General features: G+C 39.3%; 1 protein-coding gene across 1 annotated transcript in view; it reads right to left on the reverse strand.

Moving 5' to 3' along the window:
- Positions 1–15,128, reverse strand: part of DNAAF9 (dynein axonemal assembly factor 9) — a 70,792-nt gene that overhangs the window by 20,346 nt on the left and 35,318 nt on the right. Inside the window, exons 16-28 of the mRNA XM_053940561.1 lie at positions 15,069–15,114; positions 14,658–14,769; positions 14,128–14,198; positions 13,342–13,392; positions 12,442–12,529; positions 10,283–10,386; positions 7,541–7,687; positions 4,839–4,927; positions 4,511–4,609; positions 4,117–4,234; positions 3,233–3,321; positions 2,029–2,175; positions 110–235 (exon numbers count right to left, since the gene is read on the reverse strand). Of these exons, the coding sequence (XP_053796536.1) occupies positions 110–235; positions 2,029–2,175; positions 3,233–3,321; positions 4,117–4,234; positions 4,511–4,609; positions 4,839–4,927; positions 7,541–7,687; positions 10,283–10,386; positions 12,442–12,529; positions 13,342–13,392; positions 14,128–14,198; positions 14,658–14,769; positions 15,069–15,114 (1,287 nt within the window). The remainder of the gene's footprint in view (positions 1–109; positions 236–2,028; positions 2,176–3,232; positions 3,322–4,116; positions 4,235–4,510; positions 4,610–4,838; positions 4,928–7,540; positions 7,688–10,282; positions 10,387–12,441; positions 12,530–13,341; positions 13,393–14,127; positions 14,199–14,657; positions 14,770–15,068; positions 15,115–15,128) is intronic.

Raw genomic sequence — 15,128 nt, forward strand, 5'->3', positions numbered from 1 at the left:
AAGTCAGTTCAGTGGCTTTTAACCATCACAAATCACTAATTATTATAAAAGTGATACCATAAAATCAACATATCTGTTCTTAAACTTGTAGAAATATTTCCAAGCACACCTGTGTTCCATGTAGCAGCTCAGAGGCTCCACACAGGTGTTGACTGCACCAATGGCGAAAGAAGATTTCACATCTGGGTCAGGGTGAGTTTGCAGAGCTTGCACAACATCAATAACATCAGTGTACCTGCAAGAAACCAAAATGAAAAATGGGTTCAGAGAACCAGAACAGTTCCCTGTCCAGGAAGAAATCCATGGCTTGGAGGAAAACTGGATTTCCAAAAGAGCTACCAAAAGAGATGGAAAGCAGCTCAGAACTTGGCAAATCCAGACAAATTAAGCAAATCCAGACAAATCAAGCTGACTGGAAGTTACATTAAAATTAAATTATTAACAATCCAGAGAAAAACAGCATGAACTTTGTACTGAACAACTGGAAGGTCCAGCTTGCAAAAAGCACAAAAAGCACAATGTAACACAAACATTTTATGCCTAATGCCAAGCAAATTAAGCACAAATTGAGTTTAAAAAATGAATAAAATAACAGCCTCTCTCACTTATCAGCATCCCAATTTAAATATGTTTCTACTATTAATGCATCAATTTTTTATCAGGACTTCAACCACTGTTGTATTTTATCTCTGTGTGACATCAAGGCTTAGGTGAACCTGAGTTTTAATTTTAGTTATTTATTTCTCAGCCAGTTACAAACTTTTCTCTGCTGTCAGTTATCAACTGAATGGGATATTTAGAGAACTCCAGCTTCTCTAAAGCTGTCTGTACTAACATCCAACTATCCATAAAGAATGGAAAACTTCCAATTATCTGTTCCTGAAGCCAGTGCTGCTACCAGAGTATCAGTTATTTTGCCCATCAATGGACTTAACACCATCCCTACTAATTACACAAAAAAATAAATCAGTCTGACTCTAACATGGAAAAAATGATGGTTTTTAGCATGATCAGAATGGAAATGCTGAGCTCCATTTGTACATCCTCAGTGAGAAGGATGAACTGGAAGTCACTGCAGCCAGGTCAGAGTAGTGCCTCCCTCACACTGGTTTATGTCACCTTCTAATGACTCAGAAGATGATCCTGGTTCTCAAATGCTACATTGGAGATGGAAATGTCAAACACAGGTAGGTGGCTCAGTCTTCACCTTTATCCCACAAGGAAAATGGCATTTAGCCAACACACATTACTAAGTCCTCCTCTGCTATCACCTGCTCTATCAGGCAACAGGAGATTTTTGACAGTTTGATCTCTGCTGGCAGTTCTGGAGTCAGAATCACAGACTGGGCTGGAAGGGATCTCTAAAGGTCATCTTAGTCCAACCTCCTGCAACAACCAGGGACATCTTCCACTACCCCAGGTTGCTCCAACCTGGCCTTGGGCACCTCAGGGATCCAGGGGCAGCCACAGCTGCTCTGGGCACCCTGTGCCAGGGCCTCACCACCCTCACCACCAGGGATTCCTTCCAAATCCCACCCAAATCTCCCCTTTTTCAATCTGAAGCCATTCCCTGTGTCCTGTCCCTCCATCCCTTGTCCCCAGTCCCTCTCCAGCTCTCCTGGAGCTCATTTAGGCCCTGAAAGGGGCTTTGAGCTTTCCCTGGAGCTTTGTGAGCATTCCCAGCTCTCCAAGCCTGGCTCCAGAGCAGAGGGGCTCCAACACTCAGAGCATTTCCGTGGCCTCCTTGGACTTTCTCCAGCAGCTCCAAGTCCTTCTGCTGTTGGGACCTAAGAGCTGCAGGGCACAGGGGCAGAATTTCCCCCTCCCCTGCTGCCCACACTGAGGGACCAGCCCAGCACAGGGGGGGTTCTGGGCTGTGAGTGCACCCAGAACATGGAAGGAAGGCTAAGGACACATTTTTTTACAGGAGCAACAAAACCAAGAGGGACAGAAAAGCTGAGTTTGGTCCATGTGCAAACCAGAAGTGCCTTATTCTACACAACAATTCCAAGAGTTTGGATTCCTTACCCTTGCAGCACCACCAGGAGCCTGCTTCTCTTCCCAGTGTGGACCCCGAGGTTCTGCTGGGCCTCCAGGAGCCCGGCCAGGAAGCGCTGGAAGTGGGAAGCACTGAAACACTCCGGGCTGTCCATGGTCTGCCGATAAACAATCCACCTGAAGCACAGACAACGAGCAAAGCAGTTCATGTGCTGGCACAGAACAGCTCTGGTTTCTTCCTGCTTTCAAGCAACAGAGCAAAATGAAGTTTGACAAGCCCAAAGATTTCACATCTCTCGTCATCTCATGGTGGTCTCGTTCCACGTCGCCATGTGGGGAAGGGGAATCTATTTGGTTTTCTATCATTTCCAGCATATGCACATTTTTTTATGTGGCTGCCCAAGGGATTTGTGGGTGGTTTTTGTTGTTTTTTTTTTTTTTTCCTCAATAAAACAATGTTCACCAGCTTTTTTTTTTCAAAGCTGTACATCATATGAGTAATTCTGATCACTGGCAGTGATGCAGTAAACAAAAATTAGACAAATCTAATTCAAGACTCTGCGCATGAAAATATTTCACTGCAAAAATGGAAAGTAACAATGACATTTGCAGGAAAACATGAGGAGATGTGTTATTACACAGCCTCCAAAAGTCACCTGACATGTTTGCCCTATAACAGAACCACAAAACTGTTCTGAATTAACTTGATAAAATCAAGACATTGAGTTAAAAGTAAAAGAATAGTGCAGAACATGGCTAAGTCTAAATGCTAAGGTGTTTGGCTGTAAGAATTAAAAGGATAAGATTTTTTTTTTTATTTTCCAGTAGTTCTATCAACACACAGAGTAGCAAATTCCTATAGCAGATTTATCTCATTGCCATACAACAGATGCCCAGAATATACCTCAAATCAGGCTAAATTAAAAACAATGCTGTGGCAAGGACTGTTAGTACAGTCTTTTCTCAAAAAAAAAAAAAAAAAAAACCCAAAAAAAAAGCACATTAGAATCACTACAAATCAATAAATGGAAGCTCTTCACCACATGGAATGGGCAACAAAGAAATCTCCTGTGCTGTTTTTCTGCCTAAATGTATACACTTATGGGCAAATCTACCTGGCAGTCTGAAATGAGGTTTAAAAAACCACCAAATAAAACAGTGATAATTTTTTGTTTTGCCTTCATGCCAAGCTGGTTTTTTTTTTGGTGATCAGTGTAAGCAGAGCTGCACCAACCTCCCACGCTCCTTGGTAAAAGTGACAAGGAAAGAACACAGGTCGCTGGAACGGCAGCCTGGCAGCCCAGTGATGATGGTGATGATCACCTGCAACACAGGAACAGGGGACAAAGGAAAGTCTAAACACAAAATAATCACAGAAACAAACTGGTGCAGACACCAAAAAGGCTGCTTTCTATGATTCATAGAGATTTTTCTTTCTTTTTTTAAAAAGCCACAGTTAAACCAACCTTAAAATCAGATTTTGAAACGTTCCCAAGGGTTTATTAATTTTCAGAATAGTCTCTGAATCAGACCCCAGCAATATTGCAAGGAAAGATTATATTCCTGCTGCTTTGGCTTTGTTTTCAGCAGATTTCAAAAGCTGGGAAGCTCCAAGGAAATATTTTCTCTGAAAATGCTATTTAAAGCACACCTTAAACTGGACAATTATTATTGCCCCTATAGAGAAAGGAGTGTTGTACAGATAATATCAGCAAATGTTAAATATCATGTGCTACCCCTATGCTATTTAAAGGACTTTTATGTTCCAGAGAACAATTCAGTTAAATTATTCAGCAATTCATAAAAACAAGCTGCTGCTTTAGGGCAAAGTCTCTCTGGACATTAGAGAAAACACTTCACTTAAAGATCTACACCTCATTTTCTGCCTCTATTTCATCAGGTTGAAAGGCCATTTGCACTTCCAAAAGATTGTTTAAATGGAAAATAATTAAGTATATAACCAGAAAAAAAAAAGACAAAAAACTGGTGGTAGTGGAGGAGGAGGCAGAGCATGGCTGAACATGATTAGTATTTTATTACACTACAAGGGAACTACTGACAGAATATTCCAGATATTCTATATGAGGGTTAGAAATTATTGTGGAGTTGTTTCCTTACCTTATCACCTTCTGCTTTGCTGTCAGAAATGGTTTCTGACTGTTGGAGAAGGACAGGAAGATGTGCTCTCATCACTGGCTTGGTACTGACACTGCTGACTGTGAAGTGCTGCACAAACCTTCCAAAAATAAAATAAAACAAAATAAAATAATAGTTTTACTTCCTTACAATTGACAGCAAAAGATTTCATCCATATAAATAGCTGGGAAATTACTAAAACAAGAGCATGAAAAGGGCAAGTTAGAGAGAAAATAATTCATCTCAGAATAAAAACAATCTAGTGTAAAGACAGAATTATTTCAGAAACATTTTTAGATGGCTATCACATCTACCAAAACATTTTTGTCTCATTTCTGACAGAATGAATCCCTTGAACACAAAAGTAATTTCTCACCTCTCCAACCCTGGAATGGCAGCAGACAGTTTCAGCTCCCTGCATCTTTCCCCAGAAGCAAAAGACAAGGCATTGAAGAGCTTCTGGACACTGGAATGCCTAAAAGAAGGGAATAGAATAATTACTTAAAGGAGAAACCTAAAAAATTCTCTTCTTTAAACCACATGGGCTCATATTAAATGGTACAATAAAAAACTAATGTGAGTGTTGCACTAAGAATGCACCATTTTTTAAATTTTAAGCAATTAATTATTATCAAAAACAATAAATAGCAACATTTTTCTGATTGCAGCTTCTGTGTAACTGCACTGCACTGGCAGGAACTTACAGCCTCTTTTGTTCCTCAGACAGGAATTCTTCTGGGACAACCCTTAAAGATAATCCTGAGTTTGTCTGGTTTTGCCATGGAGAGAAAACCTGGAATAAACCAGATCTATGCATGAGTGCCATTATTTTCCCAAATTTGCTGTGAATTTGTTTAGGAATTGGTTTTGCTCACCTAAAAAAAAAGCAGACACATTTTCACATGCCATTAAATATTGCACAATAAAGGTTTTGCTACAAGAGAAGCTGTGGCTGCCACATCCCTGGAAGTGTCCAAGTGTTGGATGGGGCTTGGAGAAACCTGGGAGAGTGGAAGATTCCCTGCCATGGAATGAGATGTGCCTTGAGGTCCCTTCCAATTTTAGAATTCAAATCCACAGATCAGATTTTGCAATCTTTTCTTTGGCTAGGCTGGAAGTGCTTTAGGAATGTACTGAATTGTTTTCCCTGATAAAAATGTAGGTGTTTATAACCCAAGTGCTCTACAGCAGGAACTGAATTAATTCGAGTCTCTTGGAAGCACTGCTGTAATTTTCATGAGGTGAGATTGCAGCAATCATTACTTGAAATTGAAGAAAAACTCTGTTCCCTCCCCAAAGAAAAGGAAACCCTTCGTTTCTCTAGGGAATGTTTTGGCTCACATCCAATTGCTCCAGCCAAGACACATTAATCTGAATGGCACTGGGAACCTAGAAATCAGATTCAGATGAATCACAAAGTCCTGTCAGTGTTTGGAATTTCCCTTCTTTTCTGAACTAAAGGCAACAGCCATTGTCATTTTTCACAATAACTGCCTGCAAGACAAAACAACTGGGGGGGACACGACTGCTTTCCATTAAAAACTCAGCATCCCATACAAAAGGGTAGGAGATAAAAACCATCAAAATAAAATATACTTTTGATATTAACAAAGGCAATATTGCTCATGCAGAAGGATCCAGACAACTAAAGAAACAACCACTTCAAAACACACAGAAGGGACTCAAAGAAATGCCTGGGAGGGATGGAAAAAAGGAATGGTCAAGGGAAATTTGTGTTCTGAAAGAGTCAAAGGGTTGGGGATAAAGTGAGAACATGGGTCAGGCTAACAAGTGTTAGAAATATAGAAATATATCAGGCCCAGAAGAAATAGATCAGGTCCTTTTGTATAACTTAAGTAAAAAAAGAGCTGCTATGGCATCAAAGAAAAACATGAGAGAAATCAACACATCCCAAAACCTAAACAAATTTTCCTCCTGTACCCTTCAGAGTGAGGATGGGAAAGGCATCACCTCATCCTGCACAGCAGATTTCGCCTCTGTGGGCTCAACATCTCATTTTTAACCAACCCAGATTTGGGTAACAGGGCAGTTGCAATCCCCTATTTCCAGGAGGCTTGGAATAATCAAAGTATAGCTCCAGTGAGTGAGGTATCAAGGCAGATAATTGAGAAGAATAGAAGCAGCATCTAAATTTTAGTGAATCTTTGTAACCTGTGAGGCACACACAGACTTTTAGAAAGAATTTTGGAGGAAATCAATAAACACCTGAAGGGAAATACTGACAAAACATAATAATATATTTCCATGGTTTACACAATCAGGTACAGTCAATTTGATGAAGAGTTTTGTTCATGAGAGAACATCCTGAAGACAAAAGATTTGTTTTATCTGCTTGAGCAAAGCAACTGGTGTGGTGCCAAATGAGAAACTTAAACTGCCCAAACCGAACCTCAGTGTGGAACTGTTCAGCAAAAAAAAATTAATTCAAAGGAGGACAGGGATAAATAGCCCTGAGAAAAAGCAACAGAGAAACAAATACCCTCATCTCAGATATTACAAACAGTTTGGATATCTACAGCCAAAAACCAGATCAAAAGAAAAGCATTACAACTATCAGAAGAAAAAAGAACTTTTTATAGGCATAGATTGAAAAGAATCTGGTTTTATTTTATTAGGCCAAATAAAGCAGAAAGAATAGGTCTGAGATTTGTGAGTATCTCGAGGATGTGTTCTGGTAGAGAAAAGAAAAATAAAACAGATATAGAAGTAGAATTAATAAAATAGGCTGAAAATTCAAATACAAACAAACAACAGATTGCCAACCATTCACAGAGTGGAACAGTGGGAAGAATTTAAACACTTAAGATAAAAGGAGGAGACATTTTATGGGACCATTAATACGACCAGTGGGGACTGGTCTCACTGGACTCACTGAGCTAGGTGGTCTTTTCCAACCCAGTGTGATGAGCACATCCTAAAACCCTTGTGACATCCTAAAATCTCCAGGCTCATTTCCTCAAAAGCACTATTGTTATAAAGTTGGGTTTATTAAAAGCCTCTGCAGCACAATGCACGAAGCCAATCTACTCAGGGAATAATACAATGCCATATGGGAGACTTAAAAACTTTTTAACTCCACTTCCCCAAGGATCACGATCCAAATGTGTCTGACCACAAAAACACACAATGGAACCTCTGCCACTCCATACAATCCCTGCAGCAAATTAGACACCAGAGCTACACTGAAATGCAGCTCAGAAAAGGAGATTTTAAAGCCCTGGCTGCCTTCAGAAGGCAAAGTGAAAGCACATGGGAGCATTAAACACAACGAGCAGCACCATCACTGGAAATTCATGCAAAAATTTGAGTTTCTCACACATCTTAAACACACAGAGCAATTATATGGCTTCTCCCCCACCCCAACCAAACTTTTTTTTCACTTTACCTGTGAATAAAAAGCTTTATAAATCTTTCTTTTGGGGAAAAGTGCAATCATCAGAAAGTTGTTCTGGGTGTGGAATTCAATGGGGAGATGAGGAAGCAGGGAACTTTTGAAGTCTATAAAGAGAGCAGCAACGATGCTGTTGGAATCCTGGAAAAGAAAGAAATGGGACAAGTTAAAATTAACATTTTCTACTTTGCATGGCACAGGGATGGATCAGGAGGGGTGGAGCACCCCTCAGATTCCACTCTGCAGCTACTGGAGGTATCACAAGTTTAAAACAAAGGATCTGAGTTTGAGAGAAGCACTGAACTTTTGTCCTGAAAACAAAGCTTACATTTTAATATCTTCTCTTGTCCACACCAAAATCTAGACCCTTCCTCTGCTACTGCTTCAAACAACAAACTCTTTGTCTACATCCACATCTCCAACACAGATACCAGATGAAAAATTATTTAAATGCCACCTAAAAAGGTGACAAGAGAGGCTGAAGCCCTCAGGTTGTGTTTCCCTCAGAAGCACTAAACTCAAATTCCATTTTTGTTCTGAAAAAAACACTGACTTGTTTTTCTTGGGTTATTTTTTAGTTTGTTTTGGGGCTTTTTTTTTTTTTCCCCGGAGCGGCAGGAGATGTCCCATCCCTGGAAGTGTCCAAGGCCAGGCTGGATGGGGCTTGGAGCAACCTGGGAAAGTGGAAGGTGTCCCTGCCCAAGGCAGGGGGTGGGACAAATTGGTTTTTAAGGTCCCTTCCAACCCAAACCATTCCATGACTGTGGAATCCAGGACAGGATTTTATATTCAAATCTGCAGGATGCTGAAGTGTTTTATATTCAAGCCCTTCTCACTTATAACCCTTTTCACATCAAAGTTTTAGAAAATCAGAACAATTTAGAAGCATAAAACATTTCTGGGAAATGGGAATTCAATTATGTAAGGCTCAAATCAGAATTTTAGTGGCATCCCCTTCACTTTCAATAGAAATGGGCAAAGAATTCACTGTACTCATTGTTGAGAAGAAAAAGCTCAAGTTGGGGAACTGTTACATAAGAATTGGTATCAACTCAGAGACATTTGCAAACAGAATCTCTCTGCTTTGCTGATTGAGGGATTAATCATAAAAATAATCCTCTCCAAGTCACTGAGGTTACTGAAGAACACACAAAAATATTCTCCTCAAAGAGAACAATTTCTTTTAAGAGAAAATGGCTTTTGGAAGGGAATCCACAGATACTGGATTCTGCAGGATGGCTTAGAGATTTCCTGAGAAGTGACTCCAGGGCCAACTCATCCACGCTGCTGTCAGCACGAGAAGTGTCCAACAAAATCTGCTCCTGGAAAACATTTTGGGCTCCACAAATTGAAAAAAGCTGAAAAGCAGCAGCAGCAGCAATAATCCCCACAGACATGAGGTTGAAAGGAGCCAGCTCCAAGTTTTACAAGATGTTAATGTTGTTGTGAAATCTAAATATTGCTTGGTAATATTTGTTCACTTGATGAACGGCCAGAATCTCCCCTGCCCTCCATGCATGAGTCCCTGGGATTTCAGGAGTTCAGTTTCAGGAATCTGCAGCACGTGCAGGAGTACAGATATTTTCAAGTTAAAAAGAAGAATATCTCAGAGGCATCATGCTAAACCCTCTAAAAAAACCTGCATTTTGCATCACTGCAAAGTTTGCTTTTATTTTAATCAGAACAATAAGTTCTCCTTTTTCTTTTCCATCCACGTTGCTGCAAAGAACTTTTGGAAAGAGCAACCAACGATTCCCCTGCTTCTCCTGTCACTCCTGAACAGTTTCAAAACCCTCCACCCTCATATTCTGCCAAGTCAGTAGAACAATAATACACTCCCTGTCAAAGCTTAGCTTCACACAAAAATCTGGCATCATTTCAAGAATGATGGCCAGGTCCCAGAAATAGCAACTTTTATGAAAGTGAGTGTCTTGACTCAAACAATCAAAGGAAGGTCAGTGTTAAAATAGCTTCTTAAACGAGAGGCAATCAATATGATGTCCAAGAAAAGGCAGCTAAGGTAAGACTCTCTGAGCTGCTGTGTTTTCATCTCAATTGAATCACATTTTTATTGTATTTTACTGCTTTCCTGTATTGTGGGATGAAATCATCCAGCACAATGCTGCAGGAGGCCACTGAATAAATAAGGAATACTGTACCTGAACAAAAGGGAAACTAAAGGAAACTGATTTTTTTTTTCCCCAGTGTTTAGGAAACAGTAACCAACACAAATAATCTCTTTTCCAGCCTGAAGATGTGATGGTTAACCCAGTGTTTCTGCCTCGAGGTGGACAGAGCTGAGTTGCCATCATTAACCTCTCAATTCCCACTGAGCCTGAACGCTGCTCTGGTGGCCAAGTGAGAGATTCAAATTTATTTTTAATAAAAATCAGCATTTCACCCTCCAAAACACCCTATGACTTCACCACACCTTGAACTCTTCTCTAGTTATCCCTTCACACTGTGAGATGTTTGATGAATGTAATTTTTCTTTTAACAAAAAGCAGTTTTCACACTATTAACAGCACATTGCTAACTCCAATACAAAATTCTCTCCTCCTTACTCACTAATTTCAGTTAATCAGCACCAGAACTGCAGTGATTTGCATCAGTTATTACAGCTGTACAGACACGTCAAACTGAAGCCGAAATCTCAACTTTGTACCAGGACCCAACAGAATCATTGTTAAAAATGGATGTAAACTTTGTGACAGAAAGAAAAGACAAAACACTCACCCCATCATAGAGAGAAATGGAACTCATGTGGTTCTTGGGAATGGAAATGCTGCCGTGGTGGGGATCACAGAACAGAATTCCATCCGAAAAGAAATACAGTTTGCCTAGAATTTGCAGGAAAAAGGATTGTATGAGTATAAATCAACATTTCAGCTTCTCATGACTGTCTCTTCTTCCTGAGGAAGAAATCTACGTTCCTGCAGGATTTTGTTGTATTTAACAAGCAGTAAATTTGATTTGGGATAATATTTAGTGATTTTTTTTTTATTTTTATTAAATAAAAGCATTTATTTTATTTGGGATAATATTTCCAACCATTCAGCCTTTACTGGATCTCATTACCAAGGGCAGGAATCATGACTACAACTTCATCTTGAGTTCATCTGACCCCACAGAACCACTTACCATAAATATTCTGAGGCTTTTTTTTTAAATTAAAAGCAAAAAAAAAGTTCCATCCTGTCAAATTTCAAACTTCCAGAAATACAAAATCGACAATACAAGAACTTAAGTAAAGATTGCATCCAAAACAATTAAAAATTCAAACATTGTAGCAAACTGAAGTGTAAAAATGTTTAAGTGGAAAATTAAAACATTAAATTTAAATTAAACTTAAAAGAAATAACTTAAAATTAACCTTTTAAATTAAAATTTAACTTATTAATTAAATTTTTTGGAGCAAGCTGGGTTAGTGGAATGTGTCACTGCCCATGGCAAGGGGTTGGATCTAAATGTTCCTTAAGGTCCTTTCCAACCCAAACTGTTCCATGAATTTTATGCACCTTTTGCACTTTACAGGGCTGCAAATTTGAGCCCAAATTTGAGAACAAAATCAGCTTCACTGCCACGTGACACCTAAAAAAAAAAAAATCTCACACTCCTTGCAGTGTTTCATAATGGTCCTTACAGCACCTACTTGTAACTCAAGATTTAGTAAAACACTTAACTGCAAAAATCTCAAAAAAAAAAAAGAAAAAAAAAAAAGTAAATTGTTTCTTTGGGGGCGCACAGAGCCAGTTTTAACAATGCCAAAATAAAATCAAATAAAATCCAGTGTTCTCCAGTTATTTACTGAGTGAACAAGTGCCCACAGCACTGCATTGCAAAATAGCTGAACATCACACTCTGCATTAACCTCTTCTCTTTGAAATCTGATCAATTAGAGCAAAAGCAGCTGCCCTCATGTGAGGGTTGCTGTTTAATTGCCTTGCACATCATTATTTATCCTCCACGCTCCAGGGCAAAGACAATAAAGCTGAAGGTTCTCCTCTAAACACTGTCAGCACCAAGCACTTAATGTCAGAAATTCACCACCTCCTGCTGCACATCAGCACCGTGACAGCCACACCTTCTCTGTATAAAATATATATATATATATATAGAATATAAAAGTATTGTGCTTTTAAAAGTATCTATTAATTCAAGGCAGGGAGGGAAATCTAACAGTCCTATCAAATTGTTTTCAGTCTTGTTCCTGGGATATTCATGCTGTGTAAGTTCTTGAAGGAAAAGGCACCAAAAAAAAAGAGGAATAATCCAAGGCTGCTGCCAGGGATCTTGTGTCAGAAAGCTGTAACTGGATTGGATCTGAGAAGGACCAAAATCAGGCATTTTTGTGTACCACAGTGAGCAGCAGAGCTGACAAACTCTGAATTCCTGAGAGAAAATGACAGTGGCAGAAACCTGGAACACGTCAGCTCCAGGAGGAGGCTTTGAGAGGAATATTTGCCTTCTCCTCCTGAGCTGGGAGCCCACAGCACTTCTGCAATGACCAATCTTTCCAACCTCGTTTTTATAAGAGGCAGAAAAGGCAGAAAACATCTGGCAGCTCATCTCTCAAGGACAGGAGGAGCCAGCCTGTGCATGTTGTGAAGGTGAGCTATGGGGAAAAGCCACCTCCCACCTGCCAGGTCTGCCCAAAGCTCAGCAGGAATTCTCCTTCCAGGACTTCCAGGCAGAGGGTGGGGACAAAAAAACCAGACATGGAATTAAACACAAGAGACTTGGAAAGGCAAATTGAAAGTTTAAGGTGATGGCACAGCTTGGCTCACCAGAGTGTGAATCCCAAAACCTCTCTCTCATGTTTAAAAACAAAACAAAAAGCACCAACACAAGAAAAAAAAAAAAAAAAAGCCAAAAAAACCCCAACCACATCTCACCTTCTGCAGGCATGGCCTGTGGATTGCTGGAACAGATATAAACTCCATCACCCCCAGTGAGTAAAGTGCCCAGGAAAGATTTGTCTTCCTAAAGAGGAAAAAACAAACAGCAACATCACAGACTGGATCAAGGACCAATCCAGGCAGGAACATTTTCTCCTGCTTTTGCTCCAAGAAAAAATCTTTTCTTTTCAAACAGCATCAGTCAAGAACTTCTTTAAAAGAGTCTTCTCCTGCATGGATGCAGAAGGACCAGGGAAAGAGAGCAAGGCAAGAGGATAATTTTTAAAAGCCTTCTCCCCATTTTGGTTTTGCCAGCAGCTATGAAGTTACAAGTTATTGTCACAACCACAAGGCTGAGCTTTTTGTTTTTAGTTCGTCAATCTAGTGAGCTAAAAGTATATTACATGAAAATAAATCTATTTCTAATGAACATTCCTGGGAACCACAAATTGCACCACAAATGTGAAACTCATGTGATTTAAGATGTTTCCAGATTCCAAACTCTTTTTTTTTTTTCCTAGTGCTTAGAGTGTTTTCCTTTAGACATTAGCATGCTAATTAAGTTAAAAGAAAGTTGCATCAGGTTTTAGGGGCTTTTGGAAACACATGAGCTCCATGAGTAATGTTCAGTGAGACTTCCATGAAATCATAGTTTTATTAGGACTCTTTTTGCTCTTGGGTTTTATGATTCTTTGAAATAAAGAAACCCTCAAACTTTTACACACAATATATTATTTTGCATGTCAAAGTTTGAAAAAGACAAGGCAGAACAGGCAAGTCTTGTAGAAGAGAAGTAACACACATAATAAAAAGAGAGTCTGGTAGTAGCTCAGGTTTTGCAAATACTGGTTCATCAAAGTGTAACTTCTTTAGTTTAATAAAAATATTTAATTTTACCTTCAATACTTGCTGTGCCTTTTCAGAGAGTTTCACATCACTGTCTTCAACCTGCAGCCAGAAACAGCTTCCATTTGAATTGTGATTTATATAAATAAAGCAAGTCTAACACTAAATAAAAAGCATTAAAGAAGTTTTGAGGCCAACAAGAACCTCAGGTACCACAGACAGAAGAAACCCTGAGCCCAGAGTGTTTCAAAAACAATTTTGTGCTGTTAATACTGTATTACCATGGGACCAAAATAATTTATTGCACTACATTCTCCCCATTAAATTGTTTTATAGACTAAAATATTATATAGATAGAAAGCATGCAGTTTTATTTTTTATTACTGTTCAAGCATGCATTGCCAAAGGGCAATGCCCAGCACTGTCATATTCTTTGGAATTCTACCTCTCACACAGTGCAGTGCATCAGAAGTCTTGAATCAGACTTTGCTTTCTTTTGGGCTGATCTAAAATACCCCACAACAAAGAGAATTTTCAAAAGTCACAGGAGTTTTAAATGTGCACTTCAAAAACAACCAGACCTTTAAAAAGATAAAAACCTGACAAGGTGAAAATGAAATAATTTAAACCTCCTGCTATGCGTGGAACCATCAGCTTGTTTCCACTTATCACCCAAATCTAAAAAATCAGGGTATGTTAATATCACAACATTCTGTTTCAATGCTCCAGTTCCAGATTTTCACTCAGACATGCCCACTCCCAGACCGAGTTTTGGTCTGGGATTCACAAGTTTTGCCTTGTGGATGAGCTGAGCTGAGGCTGTGTGCTCTCACTCACCAGCCAGGATGCGAATCTCGGGATAGCTGCGGTCAGGATAACGTGCCTGGAGTCTGGATGGATGCTGCCATCTGCAGGGAAGCCACGGGAAGAGCAAAGCAATGGAATCAGGGAATTATTAAGGTCGGAAAATCCTCCAAGATCACCAAATTCCTCCTTTGACCTAATATCACCATGGCCACTAAACTAAAATCACCCATATATTTCAGAATGCTCAGTACGTTACTTTTAAGACTTGAAATTTCTTTAGTAAATATTAAAATCTTATTATTTTAAGGATTTCTGGGTGTTTAAACGAAGCTTTCACAGCAGAGTAACTCTCAGTCCTCTCATACACAGAGCTGCTACAAAATTCCAAAGAAATCCTGATTTATTCTGATCTTTCCATGGCTTTTTCCTTTGCTCTTAGTGTTCCAAACCCATCAGAGTAACAGCAAAAACATCCAATGGAATTCCTTTGGCTTTCCCATCACAGCAAAGCCAACAGAAGGACAAGAGTGGTGTTGATTTTTCCAATTTAAAGCACTCACCTTTTTCTTTGACCTGTATTTGTGATGTCAGGAAGGACTCTGAAAACACAACAGATCCCAAGCATCCCCTTCCTGTAAGCAGGTCTGGAATGTCAAACACCATCATGGATGCCTGCAGTTGGAGGGAAGAGAAAGCAGAAATTAAAATATTTCAATTGAAAAAAGCAAAATTTGTATTTTTCAAACATCCTAAACCCCTATTTCTGTATTGTGGTTAAAGCCTGAGGTCATAATTCTGTGTTAATGTTTTATTCTGAATTCTGACTTCTTGTTAAACCTGGACCAGCATCTGAAATCTCTCTCATCTCTCCTCTTACACTTATATTCACATAAAAATCTCAGTATGCCCCACAAAAACAGACACTTGAGCTTTATTTTCTAATTAAATAAATAAATATTATTATTTCTTACCGTTTTGATCAAACTCAGGCTGTCCTCGTTATCTAATGGAGTAATTCTAGAACAACAATG

The sequence above is a fragment of the Vidua chalybeata genome, chromosome 4 (genome assembly GCF_026979565.1).
Source record: "Vidua chalybeata isolate OUT-0048 chromosome 4, bVidCha1 merged haplotype, whole genome shotgun sequence".
Classification (NCBI taxonomy): domain Eukaryota; kingdom Metazoa; phylum Chordata; class Aves; order Passeriformes; family Viduidae; genus Vidua; species Vidua chalybeata.